We start from the raw sequence: 21,165 nt of genomic DNA on the forward strand, positions 1-21,165 counted from the left end.
CCATTCTTGCGGCAAGCGTCGGCTTTCCTCGTTCTATCTCGGCGTAACCGAGCAAACGAGCGCAGCAAAAAATGAAAGCGAACAAAGAGTGCAGCGGGGAAATGAAAGCGGCGAGGAGGGTGCAGAGTAACCATGAGGTAGGAAGTGGAGGAGGGTATGGCGAAAGTGTGAGAAGAAAAGCGTAGTGTAGCGATCATGGCTACGAGATGGTGCAAGAATAGCGCATCGGCTGCTATGAATCATGCTCATGCATCACCCACGCGCTGGCTCTTGCAATCTCCAGATTAGTGAGGTAGTCGTGCTGCTCTTCGCTCCATTTGCAACATGTGACAGAACACATAAATAAGTGATGTAGAAATGCCAACATTACTACAAACACAGATGCATATCAGATAGGGAAGAAGGCACCACCTCCACATACAGTGAAGCGGAAGGTGGTAAAGTTGAAATTTGTAACGCAGGCATCTCCATCATCTGGTTCTAACGAAACAAGTGACCGTGCTGAGCATCGCACTCGCCGTGTCACTGTTGGGGATGCCCCTCTGGGTTTACGGACCGCAGTTGGCCGCCTGGGATCAGCTGAGCTGCTGCTTGATCCACAGTCGGCTGCTGGCACCACACCCTTGTTCAAGTTGGGATCAGGTGAGTACAGCTGCATCGTCTCCTAAAAAAAAAAAAAAGGAACTGCCCCCTCCCCCTCTCCTCTTAACTGCACTGAACTTTTTCACAGTGTCAGTGAGTGTTATGGCAGACTAGTTCTGCAACAATCTGCTGGGTGGAGGTTTGCCATATTCAGTGCCCCTGCACCCAAAGGGATACTGAACAAAAATATGAAAAAATGAGGGAAGCATCAAAATTCGACTTGAAATGCGTGACTGTTCCAGTACGCAGTGTTTATTTCACATATTTTTAAACGGATAGCTGTATCTTTGGAGAATTGTGAGCGCGCATTGGCTGCAGACCAGCACGCATGGGGCTGGTGCGCCTACCAATGTGACGTCATGTGTGTTGACTTGCAGCAGCAGCAGCAACCGTAGAGTTTCCTACAATAATTATTGGAGAGAATTCTGGTGCTGCAATCGTTCAGCCACCATGGGAATGATGAGAAGTGCATGGATTTGTCTTATCTTCGTGCTTGTGGCTTTGTGTATTACACTTTTTATGCCTTCATTATTGTAAATTTCTGAGCAATCTATATTTTTTGAAGTGGAGAAGACACTGCGAACACGAACAATCACTACTAATTGCAACGATTCAGCTTGTCGAGGTGGCAAAATCAAAACACTCCAAGCGTTTCAAGGCATTGGCTTGCCCGCTATAAATTCATAAGGGCATTTTATGTTGCCTGTTGATGCATGTGTCTGTTGTGTAATAGTTTCAATATCAGGCTTCTATGCTGGAGGTCCTGTGTTTAAATCCTGCCATTGATCAATTTTAATAATGTTTATTTCATTGTTTATTACACAGTACTTTGTTGAAAGTGACTAGTTTACAAAGTCACAATGCCGTTTGAAGCCAGAAGGAGGAATTTTAGACAAATCCATATACTTACCATGATTTCTGTGCTGGATGGAACGCCCCTATTGCAGCTCCCACTAGTGCCAGAGTTCCCTCTAGTAATTATTGTACGAAACTCTATGGGCAGCAGCAGAGGTGGGCAGCCGGAGCTTGCCTGACGTCCGCACACTTTACTCTTTGCGGCCATGTTGGCTGCAATGAGCACGCAGTGCGCATCCATATCTTTCAAAGCTTTGGCTCTGCTGGAAAGGTATGACATGGCTTGTCTCTCCCGACGATACTTTTCTCACAGAATTGCATGCAGCTTACATAGAGGCATGCTCCAGAGTGTTGCTGGGTGTTTCACTGATCACATTACAAAGCAGCGTACAACACAAACGGCGATTTTGAAGACTTGTGCACAAGCTGCACTTGCAAAGACAAGTATGCGGCCGCTAGCAACTGTGCAGTCGAGACGTCATTTGCTGCCATCCGGCGCCGTGCATGCAGGTGGAGAGACGGGGGTAATGGCTGGCATGCCGGTATCTGGCACAGGTAATGTCATAGAAATGTCACTCCTCTAGTTCATGGCATGGCCACTAGACGTGGTATTTATAAAAAAATTAATTAAATTCATTATTTTCCGGTAGCTTCTGCCTGAAAGAAAGGTTGTGTCAACCTGTTTCAGCACCCAAGCTTTCATTTGGGCTAAAAATTTCGGCAGCAAACGTTTTGCTCAGTATCCCTTTAAAGTAGTGCACTAAGCGGCACCTGGCGGCTACTTTCGTGGTGTTAGCGTGCGTCTTCTCCCTTGGGACTGCGCCGGGTACGTACAGGCTTCCTCTCGTCCGCCGACACCTTTGTGACTAGGACTGAGCTCATGCACGGTGCCTTTGCCTGTGCGGGAAGCGCATACCTCGTGTTGATCCTTTCCGAACGCTAAGCCGAAGAACGGGTGCCTAGTGCTCATGCGAGGTCGTACCATGCCAAGCTGCACTTATTGGAGGCCCAAGACGAAGAAGATTGTCTGAGCTCTCGCAAGTTGGCCCATTGGTTATCGCGAGAGCAAGTAGCATAGCCGCCGGGACTTTGCCTAGCGGCGTGTCTTAGCTTGAGCCTGTGCTCTCGCAACGACGTGCTGTAGGCGCCCCTGACTATATTTTTCGCCCTTGGTGCGGGACCCCTTTGGTTACCCAGCGCCCCGGGACTGGGCATTTGTGTAGTGTTGGGTGCTGTCGCATAAAATAAACGGTATCAGTTAACTCAGGGCAATACTGTGTTCTTGCGTGCGTCGCTCGGCTCCTTGCGGCCTGAGTTTGCGAGCAGTGGTGCTAGAGGCCAACGGCTGACGCAGCCCTGTGGCTCGCTGAGCTCGAACCCGCGGTGGTCAGCACTCCTGTGAGACAATAAGACCTCACAAAGGATAGCACTTCTAACGATGTCAACTTGTAAACATTTGTATGCTAACTAAAATACTGAGCATGGTGTCAGCGCGCACAGCAAACATGAACACATCACACCCGATGACTACGGACACTCGCTGTCAAAATGCTGGCATGAGGAAACGCGGCAACCGCTGCGAGTGAAGTGACATTCGTGCTGTCTATCGCTTCAGTGCAAAGTGAGCACCGAGAACACACAGCACAGACAAAGCTATGAGCCACTGATGCAGCTAGACTCTGCCCGCAACGCAGATCACTCTCAAGATACGGCTGCGCGACTGCGCGCAGCCTCCACGTGCACAGTTCCAGCCGGAGAACCCCCCCCCTATCCCCACACCCCTACACACACACACACACACCTGGTGCCTCGCAACGTTGGGTGTGTCGCACGCGAGAGAAGACAGTGTGCTTTCTCTTCGCATTCGGCCCTTTCACGCAGGCGAGATTGAGCCGTGATCGACGGCTCCTCTTTGCACACTTTCACTCACACAAAGTGTAGGGCGCATGGCGACGGTGTAAACGCCCTTGGATTTTATACGGAACCTCGTGGTAACGTTGACGCCCAGCCTACGGCAGAAATGCGCTTGGAGTGTCCATATTATTGCTATCGCAATAAATAAATAAATAAAAAACGCAGCACAGCATCTGCGTTTTTATCTTGGAGCTCTTGAGAGAGGGAGAGAACTGACCTGCAACAGACGGCTGTAAATGGAAAGAGCAAAGCTGCGTGGTGACGATTGTCGCCAACGTGCTCCCACACACTAGCACTCTCCCCATCCATGATGGCGCGGAGTTCGAATTATCGGTGGCGGTGCGGATTTCAATGTGAATTAGAGGGATGCATTACATATTGCTTTCAATACATTGTTGCATGGACCATGGTGGCTACTTCGAATTATCTGAAATTTCAAATTAACGAGTTGTGAATTAAAGAGCTTTTACTTTATTCAGTACGATCTGCATGCCTTCTCGTTGCTGATCGGTTCAATCTTCTCACATGCTGTTGTGCTTTCCATACACTCTGGGGTAGTATTCTCGGCTGATCGCTTTCGAAGATAGTTTAACTTTAGCGAGACTAGGCGCTGGATGCATTGAAGTATATGGTTCACAGAGTTCTTGGCACTGTGCAAAGATAGTGAGCTTGGCAGAACGCCAAAAATGGTCCATCTTATATGCGAATATGGCTGGTGACGGGCGCAGGCACTGTGAAAACATTCAGAGAGAGAAAGTACAAAGAGACGACAATGATGGGACAGAAGCGTGTGGTGGCTGAGCAGTGAAGAAATGAATGATGGGAGGGCAGTGAACACGAGGAAAGGAAAAAGACGAAGCTTTTCTCATGCGCAAGGGCGCCCTTCCACGCCTGATGGAGGGGACTGCGCCGCAAGTAAGCTGCCAGGGGCTGGCGGCATTCGTCACACATTCGCTGTTGGGTTCGCAGTTTCATGCAGGTTGTCGTATGAGATGGAATGGGCATAATCTCTTGTTGTATAATCGAGGTTTTTAATGCATTGTCTCTATGGTGTGTTTGCCGGTGCTGCACTAATTCATTGTAAAGCCCGGGATGTCGTGAAATCAGCAAACACATAGCCGGGTTTCCACTGTAACTGTGTGTCGACTTTGTACTTAAGCTTCTTGATCTTTTTGTGGGGCTAATATGCGTGAAAATTCTGTATAAAGTAAAAAGAGAACAAAAAGCAATCTGCCTTTTCACTTTTGTCTACACACAAACAAGTTTTTCGAATTGTTCATACAGTTGCACTAAATTGTCCTCTTTTTGCTGTTAAATGAGCAGAGATTGTAGTACTGCGCCTTCATCCGTGGTGACTTCCCCTATTCTGAACACCTGCAGCAAGTCCATCCCGTGTGAGCTTGTCTCTGGGGCCATCGGTGTCCCTGGATCCGATGACAGTGCCGTACCTGAGTCCACTGGTGCTTCGCAAGGAAGTTGAGAACCTGCTGGAACACGAGGGGGATGACTGCCTTCTCAGTGCTGGTTTTGTTGACCACCACCCCATACTCTACTGGAACTTGGTACGACTTAATTGTGCTCTACTCAAAAGAAAAAACATCCAGCACCATACAAAAATGTTTGGCCATTTAGCTTGGTGCGAGTCAGTGTGCAAGTGTGTTATGATGAAAAAGTAAACAATGTAGAAAATATGTGTGCGAACAGTCAGAAGCATCCCGGAGAATAATTGTCATTAAGAATTAGCATACAAAACATCTTCAGTAGTGCTTTAAGACAAACTTGAAGGGGCCTTGGGAAGCTGTTTATTTAGAAGTTCAACTTAACAGAACTTCTAAACAGAATAGAACATTCGGTGAGGAGAATGAATTGGAAAAATAATTGTTATGAAATTTGACCCCAGGTGTTCAAAATTAATCCAGAGCTCTCAACTAGAATTTTTATTGTGTGCGGGCATTACATGAGTCGTTTAGAGAAATAATAAAACACACAAACGGAATGTCTGCTTTACTGTTTGTTTTACTTCGCACTAAAACAAGATAGATGTACTTCCACTTCGTCTGCTTGTTCCCACGGTCATGCAGTCACGTGTGCAGGTGCCAAAACTATGCCATTTTCTACCGGGATCCAGCGCATGATCATGCTCTGCGATCCGCTTGTTCTGCCTCAGTATTCGTGTAGCACTGAATTATACCGCTAGTCATGTGTCCTTGTGCACAGCGCACAAAATCTTACGCTGCGAAATCTTACGAGACAACAGCTCGCACGTGAGGCCGTCAACGGAAGTGCGTAGGAGTGCGTAAGTGAGGAGGCCCGTGATGTACGCGTCACACAATCCTTGAGGTCCGGTAGAGGAGAATGCAGGGAAGGAATTTCGCTTGTGGAGGCTAGATGGGGCAAGTGGAGAGAGCATCGTGCTTGGCAGTGGAGCCTGCCTGCTGAAATCATGGGTTCGTGGCACTGAAATATTTCTATCTCGACTGTTAATGAGCCGATTTGAAAATTTTTTGTGGCAGAACGCTCCCTAGAAGACATGTAACAACTTCCAGCACAGAACCAAAATTTGCTATAGTCATAAACAAAAATTTGTAATACAGTGAACCTATGATGACTATAGACCGTTTTTTCGTAGGCGCCGCCATATTGTGAACGCAGTGGCGCCGCCTATGAGCAGCGCCATACTGGCTTGGGTGAAAGCGGTCTTTTGCATGGCAGGTATACGCTCGGTGGTAGGTTCTGGCGTTTGTTTTCGCGGTCGTGTGGTCTGTTTAGTATGACGTGCGTCTTCTAGGTGGTAAGTGGTTCTGTGAGACATGCTGAAGTGGTTTAAGGCGTCATGGCCGGAATTTCTGCTGGCGTTGAGGTGGACGGAACACGCAGTGCGATGTGTGCGCGCATATTTGAGCCTATAATCAGCCTCGGAGATCAATTGTGTATTTCTGAATGTTCCAATCACTAATGTGACCTTATTGCAGTATTATCCTCTATTTCTAAGCTGCGGTTTATGAGCCATGAAACATACGCGACGATCGTAACAGCGTGGGTACCGTTCTGCTACGATGGGAGCTGTGCTGTTACAATTTGACAAGCGTTCAAACTGTTCGCTGCAGGTTTCATGGCGTGACTACTTGGTTGGATGGATGAGGTTTCCACCTATGAATAAAATATTTTTGGCTATTAATAGCAGCATACCTTATAGTCTGAATTAAGCTTGTCCAGCAAAGCGACTATTTACGAACTGCGCGAGCGTCCTAAGAAGTGGTAGGTGCTGGATTACAGATATCTTTGTTCTATATAGCGCATGGTCCAAGCATACGGCATCAGCGGTTATATATTTATAAACGTTGTGCGGCATTAGCCCGTTTTCTCTTGCTTTTTAGAGAAAGAGGATGGTAACAGATTTTTTTTTTTTTTTTTTTTTTGCGGTTGTGTTCGTTCAGTTCTCTACGACGCGCTCACACGTATTACGGAAATCTTGCGCTGAAAAATAGCCATCGCATTCTTTTTATGCGAACCCTCTCATATATTATGGCTGTATAACGGCCAAGAAAGGCAATGCCGAAGCACACAGCTTATATATGTATCGTGCTGGCTCACCAACTGCAGTGATCGCTGTGTTGAGCAGCACCATGGGCCTCATGCAGCAAGACATATGGTAATTTGAAGCATACTAGACTTGAAATGCGTGAGAACGATGCCAGTGCATCACAAATTTTTGATAAAGCCTGCCGCTCAGATGGTTCGTGGTTGCCTTAGGTTGGCCGTGCACGAGCATGCACCCTTGTGTTTTATGTTTTACTCCCTACGCCAATCAATCAGACAGTGAGTTGATTTACCATTTAATGCTGGTAATGCAGAGACGCCGGCTTTCTTTGTTGAATTGAATTCGATATAAGCAGAATAGTAAACAAACACGCACCGCGACTGATAATGCGCGTACATCGCGGCTGATTATGCGCGTCACATTTTTGCGCCCCCAAGACATATTTCTGCCTACAGTATAGTTACTGATGCACCGAAAGGCTTCCCTGACGACCTTATATGAACGAACATGGCGTAAAGTTCACAAAGTAAGGTCTAAAACATCTCGAAATCGTTCCGCAGCACGTGACAGCAATACTTTCAAGCAGCGCCGCGCCGGATCGCCCAAGCCAGAGAGGAGGAAAAACTCTCCGCGCGCCCTATCCTCCTCACCCGATAAAACGGTCTATACTCATCTTATTGCATCTAGTTGCGATTCCCGACACTAGATGGCCACACTTGTCCATGTTGTGCCATTTTTCTTTCATTATATTGCCACCTCTAACACCCCCGTATAAATCATGGCTGCCTCCTTGAAGCGAGGCAATGAAAGCATGCATAAAAGAAAGGATTTTGATGACTCCTTATTAGACCACAGCTCTGTAGAGTTCCGCTCGCAAATGGAAAGTGATGTTTTATCTGGTGAGTCTGACCATTCTGTGGATGGCTCGGAGGACTTGGTGGCTGCCCGTAAGTCTTCCATACGAAGAGGGCCTACTAATTGCTTTAGGAGCTGCCTAGAAGTAGCCACTATTCATAGGTATGTTTTGCAGCGTTTAGGTTATTTTTTCTTTGAATTCTCCTTTTTCATAGTGTATTGAGCCCTGCAATACACTTTTTTGCAAGGCACCAGAGCCATGCATTAGAGCTTTTTTGAACCTATCTTCTTAGGCAATTTGTGAAATAAAGAAAACCCATTCAATTGAAATAATAGTACTATTTTATTCAGAAAATAAAAGCTCTACAAACTGAGCGAAAAAAAATTTTCTGATAAATTTGGTACAATTTTTTTTTTCACCACATGTGTTCAGGTTGTACTTGATAACTAGTATGGACATTCGACTGGGCCAAGCATGTATTATTTTGAGCCTTTTTTAGGAAATTGTACGAATTACTACTGTTATTATGCATATGTTGTCTTTATTTTGCTTTTGTTGCTTTAATTTGTTTTTGCATAGGTTGTTATTGTTACAGACTATCCTGATATGTTGTTCTGCAATAGTGAGTGTGTTATATGTTGTGTTTCTTGCACGTCGATTTAGAAATTATCGTTTACATTACTCTTTCCATGTGAAGAAATGATATTGCATTACTTCTAAAATTTAATAACAAGTGAGTCGTCCTTTTAAGACTTGTGAAGGAACTTTGTTAAAATCACTTCTCATATTGCAAAATGTGAGACTCCGAATATTATTTTTGTCGTTTTTTGTATTGCACTTGTTGCAAACTGAGGAAGCCAGAGGCCCCCGTCAGGTGTCTGCAGCCTTTAGCCTGTCTCCTCAGGCAAAACCTGAAATGAAGTGAAACTTATTTATTTATTTATTTATTTATTTATTTATTTATTTATTTATTTATTGACATCATCTGGTTTGTGCAGATTTGGTACTTCAAGCGACTTAGTTTACCAAGCCATCTTCCAGAACTGTGCCTGCAGGCTGTTTCTCTCCTCAGGGATCGCCAGGTAAACTGAAAAAGCCTCTACATCCTTGTGAAAGTTTTGGTGCCCTTCATTGGTGGCAAGTAGAGTATGTGCACTCACTATCTGAAAGGCCAAATCAAGAGAAAATCCTTTTGATTATGTGCCACCTCGTAATTGTACTGATATAGGAGCTGCAGAAACAGCGGTCCCCTGTGCATTTTTTCTGGAGTCATATCTGAGAAGCCTGCTGTATGACATTGGGCCGCTACATAAGTGAACTTTGAAGTCAAATACTACCTGCATTGCAAATAAATATTTTGCAGTCTAATGTAACTGGGATAAATTGCTGAGATCTGAGGCGGCGCAGTCTGAAAGAATCCACTGCATTCATGTGGTGGCCTTCAACTAGTGGCATCCAATTGCAGGCCTTCATTTCAAATGCTCTCGCAAGTATTTGAGTGTCTGTAAGCTGTTTGTCTAACCTGACACATGGCTACCCTTTACATGTCCCAAGTATCGCTGTTGTTGTTTCCTAACTTCACCATCACTACAGTCTATGCTCGCTGCAACGGACCGTCGTGCAGCAGGTTACGAATATAATGGACCATATTTCAACCTTAGTTTGTTCTACCTATATTATTAATGCAATAAAGTTCGCTTTTAACGGACTGCGCTGCAACTGACTATCGGCTACAGCAGACAAAATTAGTGTAAATTTTTTTCAGAATCAGGCATATAAAATGGGCTTTCGCCGTGTCGACATGGGCTGACAACTGACTTGCGAGGGTCAGCTGACAATCGTGGCTCAATATCGCACACGCGAGGGCGAAAGGCGGGGTGGAAACGCGTCGTCTTTTTTCGCGTCTTCTTTCACACGCGAGGCACAGAGTGGGAAGGCGAGAGAGAGAGGAGTTCTACTCCGGTGGCAGCTGTTTACGGCACGGCCGCCATCATGAAAGCGATCTGCGATGTGGACAAAGTGCTCACCCACGTGGGTGCCGTATCTTGAAAGTGATCTGTAATGTCACCAAAGTGCGCGCCTGCCTGGGCACTGTATCTTAAAGGTGACCTGAGGTGTGGACAAAGTGCACCCAGTGACTGTAGCTTCATATGCGGTGTGCTTTCAACGTTTAGTTTGCGTTGAAGTGAGAGACAGCACGAAGGTCAATTTGCTCGCTGCCGCGCTTATCTTGCTTAATTTGCTATCGTAATCGATGCTTCGTCTTTCGAATGAAACTGTGACTTTTTTTCTTTCCTTTCCTTTTTTTACTTTGGATGTTCGTCACTCACTCTTTATAATAAAGTTGTTATCACGACGAAAGTTTCGGAAGTGAGGCGTTTCGGATATTTCGGACTTTGGATAAAACGGACGTTTTTCGGCGGATTATCAGGGTCCGTTGTAACGAGAGTCGACTGCATTATGTGAAGTTTCTCCTCATGCATCACAGAAACTGTGTCAGGTGCTATGCTGTGTGCACATTTAACTTTTGTTGCAGCGAACTTAGCTGTATTAAAATGCATGCCAATTAATCTGCGAATCTATTATTCACTTCTTTTTTTCCAGGTCCCTGAGCAATGGCAGTCCGTTGAAGGGAAGATGGTGGTGATCAGCTGCTGCTGGGACAACCCCAGGCTGCATAACAACATGGTGCCATACATGTACTCACAGCTTGGCAAAAACAGTTGAGTGAAACTGCTGCACATCTATTCTGTGGTCAAGGGCTGCTTGTACCATTTTGCTCACCCTTTCTCTGCATGAATAACATACCCTATGCCTTTGACATACAAATAATGAAAGTACAATAACCAGATGTAAATCTTTAATATAAAGCATTCTAGCCTACCGCAAAGTTGTGTAGTAAAGTTGACTTCCCTTGAATTATGAAAGTGGTAAAACTGTACAAATAGGCAGTAGGCCTTTATCACATTCTTTTCTTTATTGGTGCTTTTGTTCTTAACTTCCAGTGTAATCAGTCTCTTCCTTTTGACTACCTTTAGCCAGGGTTGGGATTTTGTAGTGATGCCTTTTCTGATGCTATTCCTTCTCGCACTTAGCAGTCATAGTGGCACCCTGCCCACATTATCAATGGGATCAGCCAGCCGTGAACGGTGGGTGATAAGAGTGACACAGAATCGATCGGAAGGCATCGCTATAAAGTCGCAGCCCTGAAAATGCTCGCTGAGAAAGATGTCCTTTCCCAGGATGGTTTATTTGCATAAACTTCCTGCTTTTTGTTCTCCCACAGACATGTCCTCTTTGGTGCAATCACTGGTCACAGAAGACAACAAACCTACAAAAAAGTGAGTGTGGTAATAAGCAAGCTTTTTCTTTTCTTTTTTTTTTTTCAGCATTCCTTTTTAATTGCATGTGAAGCCACACTAGACTATCTGTTCACTTCTAGTACAGCAAGTTGGGTGAGACCATTTCCATTCATGACGAATCTACAAGGCATAAAAATGGACAAGGACAAAGTAGACATTGGGAGTTTGAGTTTTCCAGTCGTCTATCTTGTCCTTATTTTTAGAATTTAATACATTCGTCATGAATACTCCTATGCTTTCTTCTTGCTTTCTGAAATGAGAAGTTCATGATGTGTGAGCCAACGTTTATACAGTAAAACCTCGTTAAACTGTACCCTATTAAACGGTAGTTTCGTTTTAAAAGTAGTAAAGTCAAATCCCCGACTTAGCTGCCATTGAACATAATGCGCTTTGTATCCGCATAAACCATACCAGCTTATTCCATACGTATTGGTTAACACGTAGTGTTTGCACTTTTTGTACCGCAATCATGACGGTAGGTCAGCCAGGCAGAAGAATGAGCCTCAGAGATCAGAATGGCCAAGTGCAAACACAGAGGGCGCTTGGAAGGGTGAAGCCACATTAACATCAACATCATTTCAGCGCCGAGCCAGAGGTCATTGTGGCTGGCTAGTGGTGGCCTGTATTATGGCATCATGCAAGCTAGGACTCGCGTAATGCCGAAGCTCGGACTAAAACCGGGGGCTCAGCATGAAAGAGAAATTGGACATCGTTTATGCTATCGAATGCGGCACGAAGTAGGTCATGGTGTGTGGCATTTAGAATGCGGAGGAGAAGATGCTGGGCAGTGCTGCTGGGACCGTGAAAAGATACCAGCTACGAAGTTCAACTTTTCAAAGTTCTACTTTTCGTCATCGTTGCCTCTGTTATTGCTAAAGTGTTGCCTAACGACAATGATAAGGACGACGTGGAAAGCAACAGCATGGGCGATTCAGGCCTGACAATGACAGAAGCCGCACATTACGTCAGCCTCATGCAGGTGTTTGCTGAGAAGAGGCGGCTGGTGGAAAAGCTGGCTTGCAGCTTAAAGGAGTTTGAGGTCATGTCGTTGCTGCTAGGCTGCCGCGGCATCAAATGAAAATAACAGACTTTTGTCATGCGAAATGAATAAATACTGCATGTTTTTTGCCCTTTCATCGTACTCTCTCTAAGTTCCATTCTTGACAGATAAGTGGGTGATCTCACGCTATTTCGTTTAAGCAGTACTACCGTTTAGTATATAGTTTTTCCGAGCTCCGGCCAGCTATGGTTTAACGAGGTTTCACTGTAGATATTTTGTCAGTTTTGCAACTCCTCCTCATGAGCAGGGTTCAACTTGTTCCTAGGGGCTGTGAGGGCGCTGCGGTCGAGCTTTATGCCAAGTGAGCAGCGCTGCTCTGCTGACAAGTGCATGCTGGTAGCGGGTGTTTGCGCTGCTTCTTGTGCTGGTAGCCGATTTTATTTTCTCACTGTGTGTGCCTTGTCACTGTCCTCGTACACATGGCTGGCGGTCAAGGCCTTTTGCATCTGGTCCAAATTCTGCGCTCATGGAGACATCAAGTATCTGCGGCGTGTGGGTCACCGATTGTTGATGTGCGCACACTTTGGTTTGCTGGCCCACTTTTTTTTTTTTTTTTTTGTCTCCTGGGATAAACCTTACTCCTGGTGCCATATTTTACGTCGCCTTATGGAACTTCACACCAACATGCAGACGTGTTTCATGTCTGTTTCCATCAGCAGGTACAGGAAAGCTCCTACAAACGGCACATCATTCCCCCCGCCTTCAGATCTGCGTTGTTACTTTAGAATTGGCAAAGAGCCATTTCCTGCGCAGAGAAAGGTTTGGAGGAAATCATGCAAGGTATCTGATGTACAGTTTCAGGATGGTGACATAATCAAGTCACATGTTACATGCTGCATGCCGTAAGCGGCGGGGTCATTGAAGTTGAGTGCGATGCATGGGATTGCATAAAGTGCACTGTTCCTTGCTTGTTTCCAAAGGTTCCAGTCTGCTTTGCTCCCACCGAGAACATGGAAGGTCGTTAAGGCAAAGGGAACTTGCACATGAGCAAGTAGTAGAATCACGCTGCGGCCTGTCCGGGAAATGTCCGCTAGAGTCTCCCCTTCCTTCGGGTGTACACCTTCAGCTATGGTGCCTAGAATATTATACTTCAGCTTAAAGGGACACTAAAGGTTACCAGAAACTCAAGTTAAAGTGGTAGAGCAATGTTCTAGAACGTCTAAGGCCTCAATATAATCGCGAACAGAGCTTTAGTAACCGAGAAATTGAGGTAAATGCATGACACGATTTGAGACCCCCCAGCGACATTCCGGTACTAGCCCGATGACGAAAGGTCTCCTCATAATTTGTGTTACTAATACTCAACTACTCGTATTAAAAATATCATTTCATTCGATTATAAGCCGGAAAAAATGCTACTTGTCTACGTCTATTCGATTCTAGGAAAAAATAACATTTTGACGTTACCCTTCAGTAATATGGGTGTTCGAAAGGTTTCGTTTTCGCTCGACTCTGCGCCGCGCACGCTTTGGAGTTTCAGTAGTTTCGTTATCGCGTCGTGCTGTGAGGGTTCTGCTCGCGAAACTTTCATTTGGAACAAGCAGCGAGAATGCCACGTCCATGTGATGTCGTGGGAAGCCCTCGTTGCTTTCCCGCTCCGGAGAGCCGGTGTCGAGGCCGCCGTCGTAGTACGCAACGACGCCGACAGTGCGAGCCCTCAGAAGCAGGTCGCGCTCGTCGGTGCTCAAATCGCTGAAGTTGAGCCCACCATCACGAGCCAATCTGTCGGTGTCAGGGTCCATTGCGACGAGCGTCGAAGTTAGCGTCATAGAATGAAGTACCAGCTTATGGGCGTCTTGCGCTGGAGTGTGAGGTATAGTAGCGGCGCCTGGTGGCGGTGCGGGAAACGACATCTGGGTCGTGCCAGCTTGGGTCGTATTGAGCCCTGGCTGTGGCGAAGCACGTTTCTAGGCCGAGTTTTGCGTCGATTCGCACATTTTTATGCCCTGTTGCGAGTGCGAAAAGGCTCGTCGCTTCTCATAGACCACGCCGACCACGCTGCGAGCTCGCTGCAGCCTATAGTTTAACGAAAACGGACTCTCCGTGTGCCGTGGGACGTAACGTGGGACGTAATTCGTTTCTCCTTCCGCTAGCCACCATACTCCCGCTTTCGCTCTGCTGTCGGCTCTGTCTTGGCTCTGTTTCTGGCCGCGCGTTCGCGTTTTGCGCAGAAAAGCCGTAGCGCCGTCTGCGGACGCCGTTCTACTCACCGATGGCGCAACGTCACTATGAGACCATGATGTCAGTTCTCCTCGATCGGAGGGCGGGCGATTTGAACTGTGCTAGAGGTACGCGGACGCTTCAGAATGCATTTTCTCTTAAAATAAGTCTCTCCTTGGCACGAAACAAGCGTTTCGAGGTTTCTGGGATGGTATTTCAACAGTCCACGTTGACTTAATAGTAACCTTTAGTGTCCCTTTAAACAACAGCAAAAAGAAAGAAAAAGAGAAAAGAAGCCACGTTGATTATAAAAAAAAAGGAACCCTTAATTGCAGTGTCTGCCATTGCTCACGTCAAGAACTGTTAATCTATTCAACTTCTGTTTGGACATGCTGGTGCTTTAGAGCCATGGAAGAACAACTGTGAACATTTAGTACTCTAAAGACGAATGGGAACAACTGCAAAGTTAGGAAAGTGCGAAGCTAGGAAAGGAAAAAGACAAAAAGGAAGAAACCATTGTATGATAAATGTAGTCTAATGGTGCAGCGCTTCTTCCTGTTAGCTATTCTTGGTGTGTTTGTGGTTTCATGCTTTTTCTTGCACTGCTTTCTTCTCATCCTCTTTCTTACTCACAGCCTGCGGGAGCGGGTGCTGAGTTGTGTGCAGCAAAGCAACGTGCGTGAGGCAGTGGAACTGCTGGTGAGGGAGAGGCATAAGACACGCAACCAGCAGCGCCGACCCAGCCTCTACCGTGATGTTCTTTTCCTCTCCTTGGTCGCCCTTGGCAAGGACGCTCTCAACCAGAGTGAGTAACCCTTGCCATTTTGGCCATCAATGATTCCTATTTTTGCCCATGGAATTGAAACTGGGGAGCCATTTCTTGCATGACTGAGACCTGTCTAGTCATTTAATCACCTGTAAAGACAGTATCAATAATGGTAGATATTTAATTTGTATGTTGCAATGAAATGGTTGGTATACCATTTAGATTGTAATTATCTGTGCACAGGGTGCCTGTAAAGCATTCACTTTTTTTTTTAAAGGTATCGTTTACCCCACCATTTCAAGAAAATTGGTGACATGCTTGAAATAACACAAGCTTTTGTCATGGAAAGTGTTTCATTTCAAGAAATCTTTAAATTGGTGCCCAGGGTGGCCTTTGTACTTCACCTTCTGTCTTTTACTATGGGCCAGGCAATTGACTCGGTGGACATGCCTCGAAGCATCAGAGATCTGTTTTTAAAAGCTAGAATGCAACATGAACAGAAGAAATAATAATGTGGAGCACTTTTTACGTGTGTAAATTGAAAGGCTTGTGTCATGTTGCTGCATAAAATAGCCGTTAAACATGTTGTGGCCCTGAAATTTGCCATCCATGATTTAATCAAATTGGTTTCCATTGCCTATTAGGAAATCCTAATAGGTGCTGTACTTTGTCTTTACTCTTTAGGATTTAGTTTTGCCTTATAATAGAATGTCGTCTCTATGTACATGAGTATGTTTTTAGCACATTGCTACTAGTGATGTCAACTTTGTGGTTTTATTAGCTCTGACTGATAAAAAAATTTTATTTGTGAGCAGTTGTCAAGTCATCTCTACCTTTAATTTTCTTTCCTTTCTCATTTTTGTTTGGTAAAACAGTTAAAAATTTTACGTATACTGGCACTCTATATGTTGCAAACATGCTGTTTACTGGTGTTCTCTTTAAAGGGCCGCTCACCAGGCCTGGCCATTATGAGCTGACAAGCGCAATGCATACAATGCGTACTAACGATCTCGTCTGCTAAGTACTACATCCCTACGTGTCGCGTAAAGAGCTTAAATTGCAAACCACTGGCTGTTTGCCCTTCTCCTTGCGGTGGCACCATGCTCCCAGCAGGAGAGTTGATGTCAGTTGTGCAAGTGTGTTTGCATACGTGCTGTAACAATACTCACAGTGACACGCCACTTTGAGAGTTATTAAGACGTAAGCCTTTAGTGGCTCATGAGTTTCTTTCCATGGTGGGAAAGCGGTGATCAATCAAAGCCGGTGACAGCTGTCACAGCACTTGATGGATAACCCTAGGTGAACATTGGGTGATCATCATGATAAATGAAATAATTAAAAAAGAAAAAAATTGCTGAGTCAGTCGGATGTTTCCGAAAAGCGCGCGCACTGCGCTTGCATCCCATGCTCACAGCCACGGCGGTGTCCATTTGCAGCACAGTTCAGACAACAGCAACAGAGGCAGTCATAAATAGGCTTTTGCCTGTCGCAGTTTTGCTCAGCAAAGTGCCCATAGGTTTTCAAGGCAACATCAGTTATTTGTTTAATCTGTTGCTTCAATAAATGAATTAAAGTTTAGAGAAATAATAAAGAAAACATGCAAACTGAATGCCTGCGTGTTTTTGTTTTCTTCATACCATAGCCAGAGAGATTTACATGCGTTTTGTCTGCTTGCTCCCACGTCGTGAAGTCAGCGAACAGACAACGAAATTATGTCATTTTCTACTGTGTTCCAGTGCCGCGATCGTGCTCTTTCATCCTCTCATACCTGCCTCAGTGCTTGGGATTGTGGCTCTGACTTATACTCCTAATCAGGTGTTCTCGTGCAGAGCGAACAAAATTGTCCGCTGTGCGTAACGAGACACACCCAACAGCTTGCATGCGAGACCATCATCGAAAGTGTACCGCTCAGCAAAAATGCTAGAGAGAGAGAGAGAGAGAGAGAGAAAAGAAGGCAAGGCTCGTGATGTTATTCGTCACGCAATCCACTGGCTCCAGTATGGGAGAACGCAGGGAAGCAATTTCGTTTCCGGAGGCTAGACAGGGCAAGCGGAAAGAGTGTTAGGTTGGTGGTGGCGCTTGCTTCCGGAAATCGTGGGTTCGCGGCACTTCAGTATTTCTATCTTCGCTATTAATGAATTAATTTGAAACATTACTGTAGTAAAACACTCCTTAGAGGGCATGTAACAACTTCCAGTTTATAACCAAGATGCTATGTGGCCTGGTGACACCCTTTAATCTAAGAGTGAGAATTATTGTAATTGTCAAATGATGCCTCAGTTGGCATTGCTTCCTCTATATGACCATGTTTCTCTCGAACAAAAGCTTCCGCAGCTTCTGCAGTTTAGAGAGTTCAGGTTAGAAGCACTTTCTCTTGCCACTGTTTTCAAGAGAATGGTAATATAATGGCTGCTGCAGCACACACTTGAAAATTATTTCATGGAACATCCAAGTGGGGACATAATATGAGCAAAGGAGGGCTGTTGCAGAGCAGAACATTTCGCAAACATGGGGTAGTGTTCTGTTATTCGAAGTATCATGAAAATTAATCTTTAATACTATTTATCATGCCTATCCTTTAACCCTTTGAGAGTTAATGACGTAAATATACGGTGCCGCGAACAAGTCCAAAAATGGTTGATGCCGTATATTTGCGGGCACCGTCTGTACGTTTAAAAAGCGCACCAATTTCCTAACCTTTTCTTTTCTGTCATGTGCTGCCACTATGTGGGAATACAGGGAATTTTTTTTGCGCGCCTCCCTCTCTCAGTTTTCGTTGCATGGTTTGTTTTAGAGCTAGTTTGCTCCCGCGCGTCTATATACTACTGCTCGCGCATTGGCGGCGGCGGTTCCGGTTTTGTTCCGTGGGCGGTTTCGGCTTCTTGCGCCTGCAAAACTGATGGCTATCTCGTTACTAATTGCACAAAGGGCTACCGCCTCTTTCTTGCTCGTTTAGTGCTCGCAGGGGTGCGCATAGGAAGGATGCCGTCGTGCATGCGTTTCCATTGCTTGTTTTTTTGACACTCACGAAAACTAATTGCCTCTGGTTGGTGATAAGGTGAAGATTAGCGGAAGTTTGTCGCACGTTGTGGTTTTTTGACGGGCGCACAATGACAGTTTTCTTGAGTGTGTGCGCCTATGCAGTTCGATTACGCTATGGATGTACATATTAGATATTAGTGTACTAATAGCAGGAACATTTGAGTCTTGCAAAATATTCTCGTGTGCGCATTGTCAAGGCTTTGACCTATGTATATAAAAATGCATCAAATTTTTAATTCTTATAAGTTTATTTCCTTTTTTATTGTTGTTATTCATGAATGAAGAGTACATATATACCAACGCAAAATATTTTTTTCTCACTTTACTGTCACCCTAGAAAAATTGTGGTAAATTTTTTTCGAAATAAGTCCCTAAGAAGAATTGAAATCTGCAACAAAAAAAATCGACCCTGGGCGGTTGCATATGGCAAAAAAATCGACCCTCAAAGGGTTAATGTTTTCTGTATGAATGGGAAGCCAGCTTTCCTTCCAGTACCATTTCTTCCACCGTGTGCCATGCAGGTGCAAAAATTTGCATGCTTAACTGTATGTTCTATAGCAGCCTGAATTCTGACAGGTCTTTCCTTAGCTGTTCTTAGAGCCCTTAATTGTGGGTTTCCTGATTTTTATTTGCCAGCACTTTGAGAAGCTTTCTGGAGCCTGTCATCTTGCCCTTGTAGCTTTATTAATTCTGGACGCACCAGCAATGGACGCAAACAACAATGTTGTATTTCTGTAATTGTTTTTCTCTTTCACAGATTTGTTCTACCGTGACTATGTCAAAATATATGAAGAACTGGCAGCCAAACGCTCTGCATTGTTCAAGTGCGACAAGTACCCATCTGTGCGTGCCATGCTTTGCCGCAAGTACTTCAGAGACTTGGAGCTGAAGTCATTCTCCTTTACTTGAAGCTGTGAATGTTCAAGTTGACTGTAGATTGGCGGCATGCTGTGTTTGAGCCATGGGCTCAGTCCTGCAAAAGGGGTGTCACTTCATTCTCCAGCTCTGCCATGGTTTGATGCTGGAGAGGTACGATCAAGCTAGCGCAGCAGATTGTTGTTGACTTTGTGAAGAACTGTTGCATTTGTTTCCTTTAGCTGATGTACTCCACTTACAAGAGTGCTACGCCTTCTTGAGCGATGTTAAATAGCCTATATCAAATAATTTACAAAAGCAATGCATTGTCTTATTTATACACTAATGTGTGGTTTGATAATATAGTTGACTCGCAGTTGTTATTTCTTTTTATTATTTTTTTTTTTGTGCATGGCATTGTATAGACATATACAACAATTTTTAAGCGATAGGAAAAAAAACTCATCAAAATGTGCCACAAAGAACTGAAGCAATGCCCCAGCTATTAAAGAGTCGGGCCTTTAAAAGTGCATGCAGAAACTCTGTAGTTGTGATTGACGAGTGTATAATTGCTTCATTTATCGGCGTGCTTTTGTCAGCTAGTTGTTTACTAATCGAGATGTTGTTTTCAGTTTTGTTTACTAATTCTGTGAGCAGTTAGCTAGGTTTTTCTCTATTCTTAGGCACATGCATTCATATCATGTTCACTCATAAAATCGCAGCAAAGATTAAGCCGGGGCCCTGTTTTGTAATGATGGTTTTCTTTTTTCGTTTGTTCTGACCTTCATCACTGGCTTGCATGCCACTGTTATTGCTTGTATCAACCCCTTGACATGAGGAATGAGCAGAATAGAAGGAAAATAATTGTTACCTAATTTGGCCCCAATCTTGATGTTTTGCTTGAAACATGTCGTGTTTACATGATACATTCTCGTTTCATGTTATGGGGCTGCACTTCAACATTTTTTCAGCCGTTGGTGTTGGGCAGCAGCCATAGAGAGTAGCAGCAACTCATTGTGTGCAATGTGCTTTTACATGCGCTCTTCTTTGTTTAACGTGAATTTAAAATGCATGTGTGCCATTGTTGTTGTTGAACTGGCACACTTGTCTTCATCCAACCACTGTTAAAATCACTCCGCTCATGTGTACGCCAACATGCACATGGTACATCATCCCAGCACACCTGTGACTGTTTAAAAATTGCAGCTACACTTGTATGATAACACACTGTACACTACATAGCATGTATACATGCATATATTATATATACACAAATATTATATATATATATATATACTGATATGTTTTTTTATGAAGTTTAGTAAAAGGGTTATGGAAAATGTTGTCTCCCTGCTTTTTCCAAGGCCTATGACAAAATCCTAGGAATTGAAGCTGGCCTGTGACTTTCTCATCATGTGTTTTTGTTATTGTGTCTGTTGCGGCGTGCCGTGTCAATTACATTTTGAGATTAGTACAGTAGAACCTCGTTATAATGGCATCACGTCCAACATGAAAGTACATTCATTACAGTGGATTCTCTTTGAACAGAACCTCAAGGGACCAGAGAAATTGGTTCCGTTTATCAGGAGTTCCATTTGCTGATAGACAAAACTGAATACAATTGCATGAATACAAAACCAACCAATCGCGAGGATGGTGTTCCGTTTAAGAGGCAGTTTCGTTTAAGCGATTTCCATTTATCGAGATTCCGCTGTATATCCAATATTGGTTATAAGTGTGTAGTGTATTGCATGCCATTATCAACAGGAAGCATTCTAAATTCGTTATATATAATAATTCGTTATATGCATGTTAATTGTGTTGAGGTTCAACTATATATCAGTATGCAGCTTTTATGAACTAAATTTCATTTGTTCTCAGTGTCCTGGTTAGTCCCATGTCATTAAAAGGGCCCTGAACCACTTTTTATTGAAGTGGATAAAGGCATTTGAAGTGAAAATAGGCTATTTCAGAAATACTTTGCCACAAAAAGTACTTTAATGCATTCAGCAGAAGCGGAGTAATTGTCAATCAAACAGGGCCTCCGCTGTGCTCCCGTTCCTTCTTTAGTGCCTTGCACTGCGAAGACTATGGCACAGTCGGCCATGCCCA

The 21,165-nt window shown here is 44.5% G+C and overlaps 1 protein-coding gene across 8 annotated transcripts in view; it reads left to right on the top strand.

The window, feature by feature from the left end:
* Crag (DENN domain-containing protein Crag) overlaps nt 1-20,393 on the top strand; it is a 104,168-nt gene extending 83,775 nt beyond the window's left edge. For all 8 annotated transcript variants that reach the window (XM_075680592.1, XM_075680590.1, XM_075680595.1 and 5 more), the window contains exons 34-40: nt 462-642; nt 4,792-4,973; nt 8,807-8,890; nt 10,413-10,530; nt 11,095-11,149; nt 15,026-15,195; nt 18,956-20,393. In XM_075680592.1, coding sequence (XP_075536707.1) covers nt 462-642; nt 4,792-4,973; nt 8,807-8,890; nt 10,413-10,530; nt 11,095-11,149; nt 15,026-15,195; nt 18,956-19,107 — 942 coding nt within the window. In that variant the 3' untranslated portion in view covers nt 19,108-20,393. The remainder of the gene's footprint in view (nt 1-461; nt 643-4,791; nt 4,974-8,806; nt 8,891-10,412; nt 10,531-11,094; nt 11,150-15,025; nt 15,196-18,955) is intronic.
* The last annotated feature ends 772 nt before the right edge of the window (nt 20,394-21,165 follow it).

This window comes from Dermacentor variabilis, chromosome 2 (assembly GCF_050947875.1).
Source record: "Dermacentor variabilis isolate Ectoservices chromosome 2, ASM5094787v1, whole genome shotgun sequence".
NCBI classification, from domain to species: domain Eukaryota; kingdom Metazoa; phylum Arthropoda; class Arachnida; order Ixodida; family Ixodidae; genus Dermacentor; species Dermacentor variabilis.